This window comes from Eubalaena glacialis, chromosome 10 (genome assembly GCF_028564815.1).
Source record: "Eubalaena glacialis isolate mEubGla1 chromosome 10, mEubGla1.1.hap2.+ XY, whole genome shotgun sequence".
NCBI classification, from domain to species: Eukaryota; Metazoa; Chordata; class Mammalia; order Artiodactyla; family Balaenidae; genus Eubalaena; species Eubalaena glacialis.
The window spans coordinates 122,374,654-122,392,432 of NC_083725.1; the positions used below are offsets into that span (position 1 = coordinate 122,374,654).

The following is a 17,779-nucleotide window of genomic DNA, read 5'->3' on the forward strand; positions in this document are numbered from 1 at the left end:
GGCTCCTGATAACAGGCTGCCCCGCTCCCAGACCCACGCTCGGAGCTCCTTCCTGAGCGTCCACTCCGGGCAGCTCAGCAGCACCTGCAACGTCCTCGTCTACTCCAGCTTCTGCAGGGAGCCGCGCACGAAGGCAAGGGGCCTCTTTAGTGGCAGCCCCAGCTGGAGCTGCAGCCAACTCGTTTCCAAATAAAGCAACGCCCCACACAGGTCGGCTGTCTGCTCCCCGAGTGGCTGCCTGAGCCAGGCCCAGAGGAGGGCGGGAGGCACGCGGAGACCCCAGGGCGCCTCCTCTGTGGCGTCCGTTCCTGCCAGCGTGCACACGTAACCTGATTTGAGAGGCTGAGGACTTGCTGCCAACTACCAGGTGAACAAGCCATCTGGACGGTGCTCCAGGGCAAGTCCCCACGTGAACTAAGCCAAGACTGGCAGGGAAACAGGGTGTGCGCACAGCAGGTAAACTAAGGAAAGGCAGAGCCGCGCTCAGAACGTCAACTCAGAAACCAGGGCGCTGCCCTCTGCAGCGGGGGAGCCGGCCTAACGCTCACACGGCGCAGAGCCGCAGAGGGAGCTTTCCGGAAGCTGAAGCCCCGGGATGACGCGGGCAGGGCCCCGTCCAGTGCCGGGTGCGCACGAGAACTTGGCTGCGCCCTCACCCACTGACAGCCTCTGGGGAGTTTCTGGCAGCTCCTGTTCTCCCTTCCAAGTCCGCCTGACGAGCACTGAACACACCTGGTTTCTCACTGTGATTCCGACACTTCAGCTCGCTTTTCCGTTGCTCCGGTTAAGAGACCACACCCTTCTGAGGCAAGACTGGACGGGCCCACACCAGTGGAGACGGTGGAGAAGGTCCTGCAGCCCCTCCCCAACCCCCAGTGGGGGCCGTGCCCTGCGCCTCAGGAAGCTCACGCTGCCCCGGGGGCGGGGACCACACAGGCTGCACCCAGCACCAACGTCCCCACCAGGCGTTGAGGGGGCCGAGCCCCCGGGGGCCTCGCTCACAACCCCCGGCTCGCTGGCCCCTGGGCAGATACGCCCCTTCTAGGGGGCAACTGGGTAGCACCCATCAGGAGCCCCAAATGTTCATGCCCTTCATCTGCTACCTCCCCTGGACCTTTGGTCCCATGGATAATCAGACAGGTACACAAAGGTGTACATGTGGAAATTCACTACAGCCTGGTTTATTGCCACGAAATTGGAAACCTCCAAGTATACAATCATATAGGACCGGTTGAGTAAACTGTAGTACATTCAAATGATGACTAAACAAGGAGCCATCAAAAATCCAGTTCTCAAATGAAAAATTAACAAGGATATGCACGTGTTAAGCCTGAGGTGAATACTGCATGATACAAAACCTCACATACAGCATGATGCCAACTTCTTGTTTTTACAGCTGTGTACGTATACACGTATACACACGCATTAAAACTTAACGGTGGTTATTTTCGTGAGTGGTTTTTATTTTTATTTAAATATACTTTTTGTATTTTCCAAATTTTCTACAATACACACCCTTACTGAGACAGAAACTCGTTACTAAATTGAGACCCTTCAGGAAAACTGACCACCCCTGCCCTGGAGCCGGCCCCTAGGGGAGGCTGGAGTCCGGACAGGCTGGGGCCCCTCCAGCTGTGAGGGGACGTCCCAGGGGTTGCCAGAAGGCCCCACGACTCTGGCGGGGGGGGGCTGCGGATGGCGCCCTGTGAGCCCCCCAACAGCGGCGGGGCACAACCACCGGCTCGAGGCTACGCCAAGCGCACTGCACGGCCCCGGGCGCCTCCGCCTGCAGGGAGACCCCCCTGACTAGCACAGAGAGGGCAGGGACGGGGGAGGAGCGGGGGCAGGGGAGGGTCCCCGGGGGGCTAGCGCCCAAAGAGGAGGGGCTTCGAGGTGGCAGTGAAGCCGGCCAGCCAGGAGGGGCCCGAGGGGGGACGGGACACTCACACGCAGCAGCACAGACACAGAGCGACCCTCAGAACAGCACAGCTGCGCGGACACACACGGAGAAAGAAATGGCAAGTTACCTGGATGAGGTCTGGAAAATGGCCCGTCTTTAGCTTGTGTGACTCCAAAACATAAGAAAACCAAAATACTGGCCACAATACCTCTGCAAATAAAGAACAAACAGCCCTCAGTGTGCGGAAGCGCCAAGCTCCGGGTCGGCTCCTCCCTGGCGGGAGGTGGGAGGGACCCCCGGGTGCCCACCATGGGGACGGCCCCGACCCCGGGTTGGGGCAGAGCCGAGGCTCGGCCGCAGAGAGGCTGGCGGCCCAGCACTGCCGCCCTGGCCCCAGAGGCAGCACCACCCCGGGGAGAAGGCCCTGCCACTGGGCTGGGTCATGTGTACCGTCAAGAGCCACGCCACTAAGACGTGTGGCACGTTAAAAACACACAAACAAAACCCCCCTAAAATTCCATACAGGATGATCCAGAGCTCACTAAAGCCCTAAGAAGGAAAGGTATTATTAGGATCAAATGGCTTCCCGCTCCAACAAGGCTGGGGCCCTGCTGGTAGCTCTTTCGTCCTGTGGGGCCACCGTACCCAGTCCCAGCAGGAACCCACCAGGAGACAGAGTGAAAGCCACACGGACGCACACGGCACCCCTGCCCACGACAGAGGAGCCAGGTGGGCCCAGCTCACCCCGCCCATGGGGGACTGTCACGCCACGAGGGTTCACAGTCTCGCGTTCGCAGGCCTGGCTGACTGCACGTGAAGCTGCTGTGCACAGACGCACTTCTCACGGGACGCCCGAGGCCGCTGTCCCCAGGAGCAGGTCTGAGCACGCAAAGCCCTGTCCCTGGCACTCAGCGGTGGGGTGGGGTGCAGGCGAGGCTGCCCTGGGGGCGACGGCCACCCTTCCAGGGTCTGGTGAAAGGGCCGCTAGATACCCTCCCGCCCCAAAGAGATGATGTGGGAAAATCTGTCGCCCAGAAAGACTTTGAGAGGAAAGCAAATAAATTACACTTTAAAATAATGTTTTAATTTTAGAACAGAAAAGTTACAAAGATAGTACAGAATTTCCCACACTCCGTGAGCGTGGGACAGCTGTCACAGTCAGTGAACCAACACTGATACAGTAACTGAAGTCCACAGTTTTTTCTTTCAGATTTCTTTACTTTCTACCTAAAGTCCTTTTCCTATTCCAGGACCCCATCCAGGGCCCCACATGACAGTCCTCAGGTCTCCTTAGGCTCCTCTGGCCTGTGACAGGTTCTCAGACTGGCCCTGTTTTGATGACCTGGACAGTTTTGAGGAACACTGGCCACGTATTTTGTGGAATGCCCCTTAATGAAGGCTGTCTTTTTTATTAGATCAGGGCTGTTTATGATTAGATCAGGGCTATAGGATTTTTGGAAGTGAGATCACAGATGTTAAGGACCACCTTCACCTCTTATCAAGGGTACACGCCATCGACACAATTCTGATTGTCGGTGCTGACCCTGAGCCCCTGGCAGAGGTGTGTCTGTCGGGTCCCCTCCACGCCTCGCCTTCGGGAGGGAGGCCCCCCCTGCACAGCTGGCAGGGAGCAGCTCCGCAACCTGATGGGTAACCTTCTGTGCAGGAGGTTTGTCTCTGCTCCCCGATTCACTAATGTGTTCGGTCATTTCTTACATCAGCCCAGATTTATGGGTACCTACGTTACACGCTGGGTTATAATTCAATACTTGATTGATTTCGTTGCTCAAATCGTTCCAGCTTTGGCCGCAAAGAGCTTTCATTTGGCTCCTGTACGGCTTTGACACGCCCCAGCTTTGTGGAGGTTTGTATTGTTGTTTCTGAGCACCTCCCTACTTTCTGGTGCTAGAAGATGCTCCAGGCCCATCTTGGGGGTTCCCTGTCCCAGCCCTGCAATTGGCCATTTGTCCAGGGAGCCTGGTTCCTTTACTGGAGAACGAATGCTCTTAGGAACCAAGATTTGGGGGCCCGTGTGCTCCTTGCCTCTGGGCCCTCTCGGCTGACAGAGCAACAAGATACGTGTGTGCCAACCTTCCATACACACACGTTACAAATATTCCTGTGTGTAACCACTTGTCTCTACATTAAACGAACGTGAGTTCTCACTGATGTCTCCAACCAGCATCTGTTATCCACGGATCATTCTCCCCTTGGTCGCCTGTAACCTCCCACTCCTCCGGGGTGAGACTCCCGGCCCCCACCATCCGTGTACTTTCCTGTTCAATCCCAGCGCACGTGTACAGCAAGGACACGGTTGTTAACCCATGCCCCATGGGAAACTTCACCACTAGAGCCCAGTGCTGTGTGCACGTCCCTTGCCTTCAGGCCTACAGACCCCACTCGTTTCCAAAGTGACTCAGGTCAGCACCTTTCGTATGTTCTCCTGTCACAGTCTGCAATCCTTCCTGGGGTCCTCTACCTCTTAAACGACTTTTTTTTTTTTTTTTTTAATTTATTTATTTTTGGCTGCGTTGGGTCTTCGTTGCTGCACGAACGCTTTCTCTAGTTGCGGCGAGCAGGGGCTACTCTTCATTGTGGTGCGCAGGCTTCTCATTGCGGTGGCTTCTCTTGCTGCAGGGCACGAGTTCTAGGCACGCGGGCTTCAGTAGTTGTGGCTCGCGGGCTCTAGAGCGCAGGCTCAGAAGTTGTGGCACACGGGCTTAGTTGTTCCGCGGCATGTGGGATCTTCCCGGACCAGGGCTCGAACCCGTGTCCCCTGCATTGGCAGGAGGATTCTTAACCACTGTACCACCAGGGAAGCCCCTAAATGATTTTTAAAATTTGCATACTTAGGCTTACTCTTTGTGTTGTTCAGTCCCATGGGTTTTGACAAACACACAGGGTCACGCATTCACCATTACAGTATCAACAGAACAGTTTCAAGACCCTAAAAAAATCTCACACTCCACCTATTCATTCTCCCCCTGCCCCGAGAAACCACTGATCTTTCTACCATCACATAGTTTTGCCTTTTCCAGAATGTCACAGCGTTGGACTCATACAGTATGTAGCCTTTTCAGGCTGGCTTCTTTCCCTCAACAATATTCATTTAAGCTTCGTCTCTGTCTCCATGGCTTGAAAGCTCATTTCTGTTTATTACCTAATGATATTCCATTGCATGAAGGTACCAGTTTGTTCACCCATTCACTCACTAAGGACATTTTGGTGGCTTCCAAGTTTTGGTGATTGTGAACAAAGCTGCTACAAATGTCCACGTTTTGCTGTGGACTTAAGTTTTCCGCTCCTCTGAGTAAATACCAAGGCGCACAGCTGCTGGATTATGTTTAGTTCTCTGAGAGAGTCTCCAACCGTCTTCCAAAGCGGCTGCCCCATTCACGTTCCTGCCGGCGACGGATAAGAGTTCCTGTTCCTCAGATCGTCGCCAGCGCCCGGTGTTGCCGTGTTTTCAACCCTGGCCACTCGAGCAGGTGTGTAGCAGCGTCTCCAAGCTGATGCATGGTGCTGAGCGTCCTTTCACGCACTTGTGTCCTCTTTGGTGTCCGTCCAGACCTTCTGCCCGGTTTGTGACTCTGCTGCTTGTTTTCCTACCGCTGAGCTTCAGGAGTTCTTTGCACAGTGAATACAGATACTTCATCAGATGTGTATTTGGCAAATATTTCCCACCAGCCTGTGGCTTGGCTTGTCTTTGTCTCAGCAGTGTATGTTGCAGAGCAGAAGTTTTTCATTTTAATCAAGTCCGACTTATCAGTTTTTTCTTCTGTAGATCATGCCTTTGGTGTTCTATCTAAAAAGTCACTGGGACTTCCCTGGCGGTCCAGTGGTTAAGACTCCACACTTCCACTGCAGGGAGTGCGGGTTCGATCCCTGGTCAGGGAACTAAGCTCCCACATGCCTCATGGCGAGGCCAAAAAAAAAAAAGGCATCATCAAACTCAAGGTCACCAGATTTTCTCTCATGTTTTCTTCAAGAAGTTTTATAGTTTTCTATTTTATATTTAGGTCTATAATCCATTTCAAATTCATTATTGTGAAAAGTGTAAGGTCTGTACCTAGGTTATTTTGTTGAAAATTCTCCTTTCTCCACTGACTTGCCTTTGCTCCTCTTTGTGTGGGGCTACTTCTGGGCTCTCTACTCGTCCAGCCTTCAGCCAGCACCACTGTCCTGACCACCACTGCACAGCTTTACGGTCAGGCCTGAAGCCAGGCAGCGGCAGTCCTCTGCCTCTGTTCTTCAGTACTGTGAATACGTTATATTTCTACACATTACAAGTATGCAAAATATGTTTATACTGTACATGTATTGATTTATTTACACATTTACACATGCATATGTGTTTATATACGTAAACATCCCAATGTCACCAACAGATAATGGATCAAGGAACTGTGGCGTGTCCACACGGTGGACCACCCCTTGCCAATGGACCAGGATGACAGCTGACAGACACGGCAACGTGGGCGTCACAAAACCATCATGCCGAGCGGGAGGGGCCAGACACAGGGCGCATGCTGGATGAGACTGTACAACAGGCAAGAAGGGCCTGTGGGGACAGATTGGTGGTGGCCTGTGGCCAGCAGTGCAGACTGACCGCGGCCCTCAGAGGAAACTCAGCGTGTACCTCCACCGAGTTGTGGCATGTAGATGAGCCGTACGTTTTAATTACGTGCATGTTATATTAAATGACACAACAATAAAGTTGGCCTAGGAAGAAAAATCTACTCCCTTAAAGTGACAGAACTTGTTAGATCCACAACGACACACAAGGTGAAACTGAAAGCTTTAGGGAAACAAACCAATTTCCTAGATTTTTAACAATGTAAATATTAATTTAAAAAAAAATAACCGTAACCTTTGGGAAGTATTTTACATATACAAAACCTTCCCCTGACAGCGTCAAAAGCTCTGACATAATAAAAATCAGCAGCCCCAGCGGCCTCCAGAGACCGGGGGGGACCTCATCACAGCCCAGGCAGACGTGCTGACGTGGGGGGCAGGCTGTGGGCCCCTCCGGGGTCCACGAGGGTGAGAGTGGACTCAGCAGAAATGAATGAACCCACACGCGCATGTGACTGTCCCTGGAAGAAGCCGCAGAGCCTCAGACAGGTGAGGGCGGGGCTCCAGGCGCCACCAGCAGCCGTACAGGGCCAGGAAGGCAGCTCCTCTGTGCCCCTGAAGTGGGCCGAGAGGGCCAGGGACGGTGGCTACGATGTCCTGTGTCCCCAGAGCACAGAACTTCAGGGCAGAGCAGTGCCTGGGGCCCTCGAATTCCCACCCACCTGCCCTCGCCCGGCCCCGCCTTCAATGAAATCACACAGGGGACCCCAGGGAGAGGACCCAGGTGTCCCTCTTGATGGCACCTTCTGGGCTCACTGTGCCAACCTCTCTCGGGCAGGAACAGCTCGGGAGAAAGGCCAGTGCAGGAAGAAGAGATGGGGAAGCACCCAACCGGGTCCACAGCTGCTGTCCCGGACGAGGCCAACAAGCCCCCTCGACGCTGGGGGTCTGAGCCCCTGGGCCCCCGGGCGCGGGGCAGGGCCCAGGGTAGCAGGCTTTGTGACTCGCCTGGCAGGCGTCTGGTGAGTGAAACCCCGCCCCTGCTTTGGGAGGCGTCCCGGGACACGCTCTCCCTTGTGACTAGTCTTGCCCTGTGACGTCATGTCATAACTGCTCATCTCCAGCCCAACTTCACAGCCACATGGGGACACCTCTTCAGTGTGACCAAGCTCTACTTTTTGGTCCTCCCTGCCTGGCTGTGCCCAGCAGACGCTGCAAACCCTCCATAACCACGTGCTGGCAAACAAATGCACAGGAAAGGCCAAGTTCCAGCTGGAAGCCCCCTCGAGGCAGACGTGGGGCTCCGTCTCCAGGTCCACGGGCCCGGCGTCCCCCTCACAGACCCACCCAGAGGGGCCCAAAGAGCAGCCCAGCTCCCTCCTCTGCTCTGGGCTCCGCGACCCCTGCTGCCAGGCCTGCGGTGTGATCACACGGGGCTGGGGAGGGCTGGGGAGCCCGGGCGGGAGGCCTGCGCCTTACAGGGGAGGGTGACACACACCTCCTGGTGTCCTGGACCCTGGCGTCTACACCACAGTCCAGGCGGAGGGTTAGACCCCAAGGGTGAAGGTGCACGAGCCCAGCCCACCACCCAAAGCTGACCAACGGTCTCCTGCCACCTCTGGGCTCTGGATGCCGCCCTCCCCCTCTGTCCCTGCCTGGCCTCCTCCAGCTGTCCCACCAGAGCAGGTGGGGCCTGGGCCCCAGGATCAGAACAGCAACGGGGGCTTCACGGTACCAGAGAGGGAGAGGTGAGTCCGTCCAGCGTAGAAAATGCACAGAAACGAGTTCTGAAACCAGCTAATCTTCCCCACGCACTTCTGAGACTGGCCCCAGAATCCATGGGGTTCAGGCAAAGGACACAAACCTACCAGCTAGTCTATTTCTGGAGATAATGATGGAAAGACAGTCTACCCACTTCCTGCCCTGCAGGACGAGATGGACCACCAGACTCCTAAAGCCAGTTTAAAACTTTCAAAAAGTCTTCTTATCAACAGAGTGTAGAAGAATGGTGCTAGCTGATGGGAACCACCCCTGGCCTCACAAAAAGCCCAGACACCCAAATCACGGTCACTGTGATACTGTGATTTATAGCAAGAAATACGTTATTTGGTCTTCATCTGTTTCTGGCCAGAGCTCCTAAAACCTCTGGTATTGCCCAAGTGCTGAGGGCTACAAAGGTATCTTTTGTTATGTTAATGAGGTGACTTTTGGAGCCCACCTCCGGATGAGAGCTGGTTGCAAGGGGAACCAACCAGATGATTGAAGGGCTGGAACTCTCCGTCCTACCCCCAGACCTCTGGGGAGGAACAAAGATTAAGTCATTCGCCAGTGGCCAGTGATTTAATCCATCACGCTGTGTGAGGAAGCCTCCCTAAACCCCAGAGGCACGGGGCTTCAGAGCCTCCAGGCTGGTGGCCCTGTGGCTGCTCTGCGTCCCACCCCCACACCTCGCCCTGTGCGTCTCTCCCATCTGGCTGTTCCTCCATCTTTCTATGATAAACCTTTGATCATAAGTAAGTAAAATGCTTCTCTGAGTTCTGTGAGCCGCCCTAGCAAATTAATTGCACCCAAGGAGGAGGCGGTGGGAACCTATGGTTTACAGCCCGTCAGGTGATGACCGCTCTTGTGACTGGGGTCTAAGTGGGGAGGGGATGCAGTCTGGCCGGACCGAGCCCGGGACCGTGAAGCCTGGCGCTGCCTGGGACGGTGTCAGAACTGAGCTGACCGTCAGGACACTCAGGTGGGGCCTGGGGTGCTGAGGGTGGGATGTGTGGGGAAGCCGCCCCATCGGAACTGACCTGAACCCCTTTAGACCCCTCCCTGGAGCCGCCGCAGCACCTTCCGGTTTCTCGCGCACATGCAGCGTGAGCAGCGGGTCCCAGGGGAGCCGTGCTGTCGGTCCCAGGGACGGGGACGGGCAGAGGAGGGGCGGAAAGTGCCACACAGCACCCAGAGACCCCGCCAGCCGCGTGGAGCGAGGCCGGGCCGGGCCGGTACCTCTTGGTGTTGTAGGCCGTGTCCCGCGGTGTCTCCTCCAGCAGCGTCACGTAGCCCAGCACGCAGGTGAGGATGAAGAGCACGCTCAGGGTGTGGGCCCGCCTGCAACGCAAAGAGCCCGCGTCGGTGCACGCAAAGCACGCACGGGACCGCGGCGCGACGTGCCGCCAGAGGAGCGAGCTCGGCCCTCGACCTCCAGCTCAAAATCCCCCGAGCGCCAGCTACGGCTGCGTGACTCCCAGACGGTCCCGTGCCGGCGCGGCGGCCCGTTCGGGCGGGGAGAGCGGACGGCGCGTTGGGTCGAGGCGTCCCGGGCAGGCGGCTCTGGTTCAGAGGGACCAGGCAGCCGGTAGAGTGGGCTCCGGGCACCGAGCAAGATCGCCCCGAGACCAACCTCGTGATTCATGCAGTGACCACGGCTGAGAGGTTCGCCGGGATGACAGCGGAGCGCTGGCGGCGGAGAGAGTGGCCCAGGGCCGGAGCGAGAAGGGCGCGGGGCCGGCCACGGCCGCCTGCCCAGAAGACCGGGCAGAGGGACGGCTGCCCGGTGGGGGTGAGACGTGGGCTTCCCCGCTTCCGCCTGCCCACCCTGGCTGGGCCTCCAGAGCCCCGGTGTGGGACAGGGGCGGCGCTCGGCAGGCAGCGGGCAGCCTCTCCTGGAACCAGGGCCCACGACAAGTCCAGCACCAGCCCGCACGCCGCCCAGTCACATACCCGCCCGGGCCCCTCTGCCCTGAACAACTGCCTGCAGAGGGGGCAGAGGCCCAGCTGCCGTGTCTGTGGAGAGACGATGCAGCCCTCCATTTCTAAACGAGGGCACCTCCAGCCTTGAAGGGCACCCTGAAGACGAGTGAACAAACACACGAAAAGCATCGAGCCCAGTACTGGCCTCCCGTCAAAACTCCGTGAAACACACAGTGAAGACACGAAAAAGCCAGCCACCAGCCGAGAGAAAACACTGATGACACATACACCCGACAAAGGCCTTTGTACCCAGAACACATAAAGAGCTCTTACAACTCAACGATAAAGACAATCTCCTGAAACACGAACAAAAGACTGAACACACACGTCAAAGAAAAAGATCAACAAATGGCCAGTACCACACGAAAAGATGTGCAGCATCACTGGGCGCCGTGGGAGCGGACATGCAGCATGGCAGGCAGCAGCGCCCGCCCCCTGGGACGGGACCACTGACGCACGAGTGCCTCCGAGGAAGGGTCCTCGCGAGGACGCGGAGCCACCAACACTCACACGTTCCAGGTGGGGCTGCAAAAGGGTGCAGCCGCTTTGAAAAAGCTTCCCAGTTTCTTACACAGTTAAACAGAGTCTACCACCCAAGCCAGCCATTCCTTCCAAGTGTTTATTTGAGAAAAATGAAAGCACGTGTCCATTCAAAGACTTGTATGTGGACGTTAACCCCATGCTGACAGCCAGGCATGAAAGCAACCTGCTGTCTGTTTCCACCGACAAGACTCACAAGAGGCGGCGACAGAGCATGGATGGCAGATTGGCGGGGGAGGTGCTAGGGCAGCAGCTTCCAAGATGATGGAATGTCCTGCATCCCGACCCCGGTGGTGGGCACCATGTGTAAGGCGCTGGAGTGTGGATACAGACCCTCAAGTGAGTATGTGTCATGGAAAGTAATCGTACCTTGATTCAAGTAATTTTCTAAAAAGCAAGAGTGGGGCTGCATGAGATTAGGCTGGCGCTAGAGACCTGGACCATAGCTAGACCCCATCCTGACGTCCGGCAGACCAGCCCTCTTCCCCATCCTGATTATTCTTGCATATTTACTCTCCCATCTTAACTTTGACATCAGTCTGACAGCTGCCACAAACAATTCTATTAGAATTCTAATTGGAACTGCACTGAATTTATAAATTAGCCCAGGAAGAATTGATGAGTAACGACTAGTTGAGAGTCCCCCATCCACAAGACAAGGAGTATCTCTCCATCTATTCAGGTGTTACGCCCTTCACTTAAATTTTATTTTCTTTGTGAAAACAAAAACAAAAACAGTCATGTTCAGATAAGTTAGCTCCAAGTAAAGAAAGCAGAGAGCACATTCTTTTGCCATATTTCACAATACTGGCATTTAAAACTGTTAGAAGTGAACAAAACTCTTATTTTAACTATTTTCATACAATTCAATATTAATATATTCACATTTGAGTCCTAGGCCATGAGGGAACTTCAGGAAAATCTCAGCCTTTCAGCTGAACTCTGTATAGTAAACATTTCAGTGCCCGAGAGATCTGCGGAATAATTACAGCACAGAGACTACATTATAAGGTCCTACTTTAGACCTTCACTCCTAAGGTTCTCTGGATGTGGTGACCCAGAAACTGATCCTCTGCTGGACATTAGCCAACACCTACACACAGAGGGACTCAGCTGCCTCTCCTGGGTCTAGGACATGGCCCACCCTTCCCGTCCCAGAGGGGACATCAGATTTTAGCAGGGAGAACAAGAGTCACTGAGAACCCACCAGGGACCGAGGGCATCTGGATTACGAGGGTGACAATGATAAGTCATGGGCCTCTCCGTCACCTTGGCCCCTGAGGCCGGTCAGAGCTGTAAACGGCAGTGTCAGGGTCACGCAGCTCGGTGGTGAGGGTCTGGGGTCTGAGCCCTGCTCAGGATGCCTCTAGCACACATGTATCACCTCATAAACCCTCGCCGTGAGGTGATGAGACCCAGGGCCAGTGGGCCTAAGTGACACAGACACTAAGCGGCGCAGAGCAGCTACCAGGTGCCAACAAACCCCAACCCTGTCTCCCCGAGTTGTCGTTCCAACACAGCAAGACACACAGAGGGCTGGGTATGGGGACAACGAAACGGGGTGGGGTGGGGTGCAGAATTAGGGAGGGCCTCACGCAGGACACCTGGGGACGCAGGTCCAGGCCAGCAACGCGAGAGCAAAGGGCTGAGGGGCCACCGTGGCTGGAGGAGGGGGTCCTGCCCTGGGAGGCCCGGACTCACGTCGGTGGAGCAGGAGCCGCTGCAGAGCCGAGAGCAGACGCGGCCGCCTCGCGACCCTCCAGGGCGGGCAGGAGATGCCGGGAGGGGCTGGTCTGGCTCTGCCCAGAAGGCGCAGCTGACACGCTGGACGGGATGTGGAGCCCAAGCCGGCCGAGCGTGACTGAGCAGAACCGCTCAGGGCCGGCGGGGTTCAGCTCCAGGCCTGTGTAGACGTGCCTGCTGGGCCGTGGGCGGAGCCACGGGACAGCACCCTCGGCAGGCAGGCAGGCAGGCAGGCAGGCCCGGTCCCCGCGGGGTCAGCGGCCTGCACCACGAGGGGCGGCACCGGACGGGCCCTGAGCTCCAGAATGCCCACTGCCTGCCCCAAGAGGCAGGGTCACGCCTACCCTGGTGAGCATTTTCAGAGGAAAAAAGGAAAAAACAGGAATAAAGTCAGAAATCAAGATGTTAGAATCGGTCCCAAAGGTCCTTGCTTTTCAGCCACCGCAGCATAGACTCCGCACCAGGCTTCTTTTCAGCTCAAACACCAAGTCTGAGCTCAGATTTCTCCTCAGAAACCATGGAGGCCAGAGGAAGTGGGACAAAATTTGTAAAGCAGTGAAAGAAAAGAAATGTTGAACCAGGATCCCATGTCCAGCGAAAACATCCTTGAGGAACGAAGATGAACTAAACATTCGCGGATGGAGGAAGAAGTAGAGAATCCGGTGCCGGCAGACCTGCTCTAAACGAATCACTCACCCCAGGAAGGTCTCCAGACAGAAGGGAAGTGAGACTAGAAGGAAACTAGGTGGCCAGGAAGGAAGACGGAGCCGCCGAGATGGGAAGGCTGGGCAGATCAGGTACTGTCCTCACGAACACTGTGTGACGGGCGCCACCAGAGCCCAAGGGGAGAGGCCAGACGGACTGAGATGGACTTGACGTGGCAAAGCGAGGATGCTGGGGCTGGAAAAGCTCTGCATGTTCACTGTGGCCACAGAGACGTGATAAAAACAACACGTCAGTGGCGCAGGACAGCAGGGAAGACTCCGTGTCCCTCTCGGATGCCAAAGCTGGGCAACGACCTCTTGCTCCTGGTTCCCGGTGCCCAGGAAGACAAATGCACCGTTTGGTTGAGTGACTAATAGATGACGTGGGGGATCCAGGCACAGGGAGAGATCGGCCGTAAATCCTGTGACTCCGGCCACTGGGCCAGGGTGAGGGCATGAAGACAGCAGGCTCCCTGCCACGGCGAGCGGAAAATACCCAGTTGTCAGCCCCTGTCTAGAGATGACCATACTCATATGCCGAGCGGGCAGGGAGGCAGCCTGCCAAACCAATCAGAGAAGGTATGAAGATGCAGCTGTGAGACTGAGTGCACAGCGGCGACTCGGCCAGGGAACGTCAAGACCAGAAGGCCTGTCCCAGGCCTGCGAGAGGCACCTGGGGCCACCGACCCTCCTGGCCTGCCGACCAGCAGGACCAAAAAGGCACCAGCTGGCAAGTCATGCTGCCCTGATGTGGGCGAAGCTGGCAAACCCCAACCCACACTGACTGAGGAACGTGGGGCGTCTAAGATCTGCCCCACAGATTCTCACAGCTACTGTGAGACGTGTTGCTGACAGCAGAGCCCGCGCTCACCAAACGCTCAATGTTGTAAGATGTGAGCATGCAGTGAGCATTTCCAAAATGTCACAACCATCCATCTTGTCCCTGACTCAAAGCGCGGTGACCCAACGGCGATTCACCTATCTTCCACCTACAGGTGGCTACATTCAGAAGCACCAGTCGGGGCACTGGGTCTCCAAGAGCGTCCAGAACAATTTTCAGAGAAATCGAGCTGCCGTATCTTTGCACTGTGTCTACTGTCCTGAACGTTTCCACCAGGTGTTCCCCAGTGAAGACAACCACGACTGGCAGAAGAGGTGGTGTCTGTGCCACCGGAGACCCCAGCGGTCCTCTTGCCCCTTCCCCGAGGTCCAGTTTGGGGCAGCCCAGCCTCGGGCTCCACGGCTGAATCCTAATTCCATACTCTGTGGCTGACAAGTAATAACAAAGAAACTCACAATCCTCATACATGGCCCCCAAGAAGCCCAAGCTCCTTTGGAAACGAAAACTGTAAAAACAAGGTTTTGAACATGCAAGAGTTCTTCCGAGTAATTTTGGAACATATAGTCGTTTCCACAAATACATACTTTTTAGTCTTTATGTTAATTTTTTGGTAACATCCATTAATAAAATTCCCTAAAACTCAAAATAAAGAGTTTTTAAAATCCCAGCACAGCACGTCAATGATGAGAGACTCAGAAGAAGGTAAGTGGCTGGGCCCTGCAAGTAAAACTAAGTCATTCTCGCCAGGTGAGCAACTGGTTACCTGCCTTGAGGAAACGTGAAGCTTCTTCCCCTGCAGAGGTGAGGGCAGAGGCCCGGGACGCAGCAACAACCCCACACACCTGCGGTGCGGAGGCTGCAGAAACCCGCCCAGGAGGCCCAGGAGGCCGGTACCCGGGAACTGGCAGCCCCGCGGCGCGCCCTCCTCGGAGCCTTCCTGGCTCCATCAGGCCTCCCCACAAGTGAGCGCAGCTACGGCAGGCCTTTCTGTGTCCCCGTGGGCAGGGACCCGCGGGCCGCTGCTCTGTGCTTCTAAAGAAGCCCGCACGTGCCCTCGTAACCCTCCGACTTCTGTGAGCACTGCCCAGCACCCCCTCGGCCAGCGTGCTGAGCCTTCTGAGGCTCCAGTCTTGTGCCAGAACCTAAGTTTCTTGTTTAGTTCTCTGTTGTATCCCCTAGAACAGCAACTGGCACCCCCAAAGTATGCACTGAATGAATGGGAAAGCAAAGCAAGCCCGGCACCACTCCAGAACCTCAGTCTCCCTCCTGTGGTCACCAGCCGGGCTGTCGGAGGACGGTGCCCTCTGTCCTGAAGTCTGAAGGGGCCCTGTCCCCCGAGCAGGAGACGCCTGGTCCACTCACAGAATGTCTCTAGCTCTGGGGCCACACCCCCGCCGAGGAGGGCACCCCACCCCTCTCCCCCTCCCCCTGGCTCCAGGCCACTGGAGCACAGTATCTCCCCAGAACAGGGCTGGGTGGTCACCCCCAGCAGCAGCTGCCCACACCCACAGGGAAGATCCCGACCTCGTCAGATGCAGGGATGCCTCCCCCACCACATCCGCTTCCCTGTCTCTCCCGAGTCAGATACAAGCAAGACACCAGTGGCCCCACGTGCACCTCCCCTGAGGTTTCCAGCTGTGTGGCACCTCGCCGACTGTCCAGTGGCTCCGTCAGGCTCTCCTCCTTTCCTGATCGCATCTTCTCTGCGGTCCCAGGCTCCCTCTCTGAGGAGCTGCTTCCACATGGCATCCTTGCTGTCTACACGTCTGTCTCTCCCATGAGCCCTCTTGGCACCAAAGCCACAAATGTCCCCCGGGCCTACCACGGGATACAACTTCAGGTGGCCGTGAAAGGAGCAGCATAGAACCACAGCCCTCCTCTCAAGAAGCACACTTTCTAGCGCATAGGGTTTGTGTCTCTAAGAAGCCAGGAAAGAGAAGCTCAGACTGGTGAAGGGTAGCCCAAGGTCACTGAGCCGTCAGGTGCACGAGCCACACCTGGGACCTGTTGGTCCAAGACTGCTTTCCTGGATCCTCAAACGCAAAAGTGCCCAACTCGGCCTAAAGCAACATCATGAACACTTCCAACTCTGCTCCTGGCGGCCCCTCCCTCCCTGACCCCCGCGAAGGTAGACTAGAGGACAGCCTGACCCCGAGGCTTGGCCGGAACCGAGCTGCACAGGGGTCAAAGGGCTGGCCTGGTGAGGGGCCACTAAAGAGAGGAAGAGCCTTCCTCCACACTCGTTCGCTCAGCTGCTGGCGCGGAGTAAGGTGTCGATATTACCGCCACGTGCCGGGGGAGGAGCCGATCATTTCACACGGCATCAGCACCGTCAGCGAAAGGGATCACGATGGAGGGCAGCGGGGGACTGCGGCCAGGGAGGGCAGGAAAAGCCTTTCTGAGGTGACTTCGGAGCCAAGTCCTCCCAGGATAGGGGGCAGGGGTCAGAGATGAGGGGCTGGACCACCGGGGAGGCCGGGTCGGGGTTGCAGCAGCAAGGGGCCGGTCCCGGGGTCCTGCGGGCACCCCCAACCCGCACGACGTGGCCACGCCCCTCGCGACCCCAGCCGGCACTGAAGCGAACCACCGTCCCTCACCAGAAGAAGGTGTTGGTGCCGTCGTCGTAGACCTCTGACTCGGTGCTGCGGCGGCCAGCGGCCGGCCCGCTCGCTCGGCCCGCGGCCGCGCCGTCCAGCGGCTCCTCCAGCGAGGCCTTGCCCACGGGCACAGGGGACCCCGGCCGCGGCCCCTCGGCGCCCTTGCGCTCACCCCTCCGCATGACGCCCCGACCCAGCAGCTCTGCCCCGCGCCTTGACCCCACGCACCAGAGTCCGCGAGACCGCGCGAAGAGCGCCGGGAAGGGGTCGCGGCGCTCGCTCCGCAGGGTCTCCGGAGAGTAGAGGCGGGGGGCGGCAAGAAAAGGGCGGGCGGTGCATTGTGGGACTTGTAGTCCGAGCGCCTGGGCGCGAGGCATACTGGGATTCGTAGTCCCCAATGTCGTGCGTTAGAAGCAGTGCTTGCTGGGAGGGATGCCGCCTGGTTGCTAGGTAACCGGCGCGGCAAAGTTGCGGGAAGAGCGGGGGTCTCCCTATACTGCTGGGGCGCCCGGGCTGCCCCAGACCCTCCTCCCCCGCGGTCTGCCCCGAGCTCCGCCCCAGACCCTCCTCCCCAGGCGGCCTGCCCCCCCCCTCCCCCGGTGCGCCACCAGCACTCCCCCTTTCCCAACACCCTGGGCCCAGGCGTGTTCTCCCCAGTCTCCATTGGGAGCTCCAGACTCTAGCCTGTAGAGTCCTCTTCATGGCCGGAGAGTAGGTCTTAAGTGTAGACATGCTGATCTTGGTTGACTCAAATTATTAATGTAGACAGAGCCCCCTGCAAAAACGTTTAGCTCTGACCCATTTGAAAAAGTCCGGCAGGACTTCCCTGGTGGCACAGTGGTTAAGAATCCGCCTGCCAATGCAGGGGACACGTGTTCAAGCCCTGGTCTGGGACGATCCCACATGCCGCAGAGCAACTAAGCCCATGTGCCACAACTACTGAGGCTGCGCTCTAGAGCCCGCGAGCTACAACTACTGAAGCCCGCGCGCCTAGAGCTTGTGCTCCGCAACAAGAGAAGCCACCACAAGGAGAATCCTGCTCACCGCAATGAAGAGTAGCCACCACTTGCCGCTACTAGAGAAAGCCTGCGCGCAGCAACGAAGACCCAACACAGCCAAAAATAAAAAATAAATAAAT

At 56.9% G+C, this 17,779-nt stretch overlaps 1 protein-coding gene across 12 annotated transcripts in view; it reads right to left on the reverse strand.

Moving 5' to 3' along the window:
- The window catches only part of PTDSS2 (phosphatidylserine synthase 2), a 30,034-nt gene extending 13,010 nt beyond the window's left edge, over positions 1-17,024 (reverse strand). For 3 of the 12 annotated variants that reach the window (XR_009702272.1, XR_009702271.1, XM_061202361.1), the window contains exons 1-3: positions 16,642-17,001; positions 9,473-9,574; positions 2,028-2,110 (exon numbers count right to left, since the gene is read on the reverse strand). Coding sequence is in view for 5 of the 12 variants with exons in the window: in XM_061202361.1 (XP_061058344.1) it covers positions 2,028-2,110; positions 9,473-9,574; positions 16,642-16,823 (367 nt within the window). In the remaining 7 variants the exon portion in view is untranslated. Of the gene's footprint in view, positions 1-2,027; positions 2,111-9,472; positions 9,575-12,457; positions 12,557-15,690; positions 16,091-16,641 lie in introns of those variants that run through there. The other 9 variants (XM_061202363.1, XM_061202362.1, XM_061202364.1 and 6 more) reach the window with 9 other exon arrangements.
- Positions 17,025-17,779: the final 755 nt, after the last annotated feature.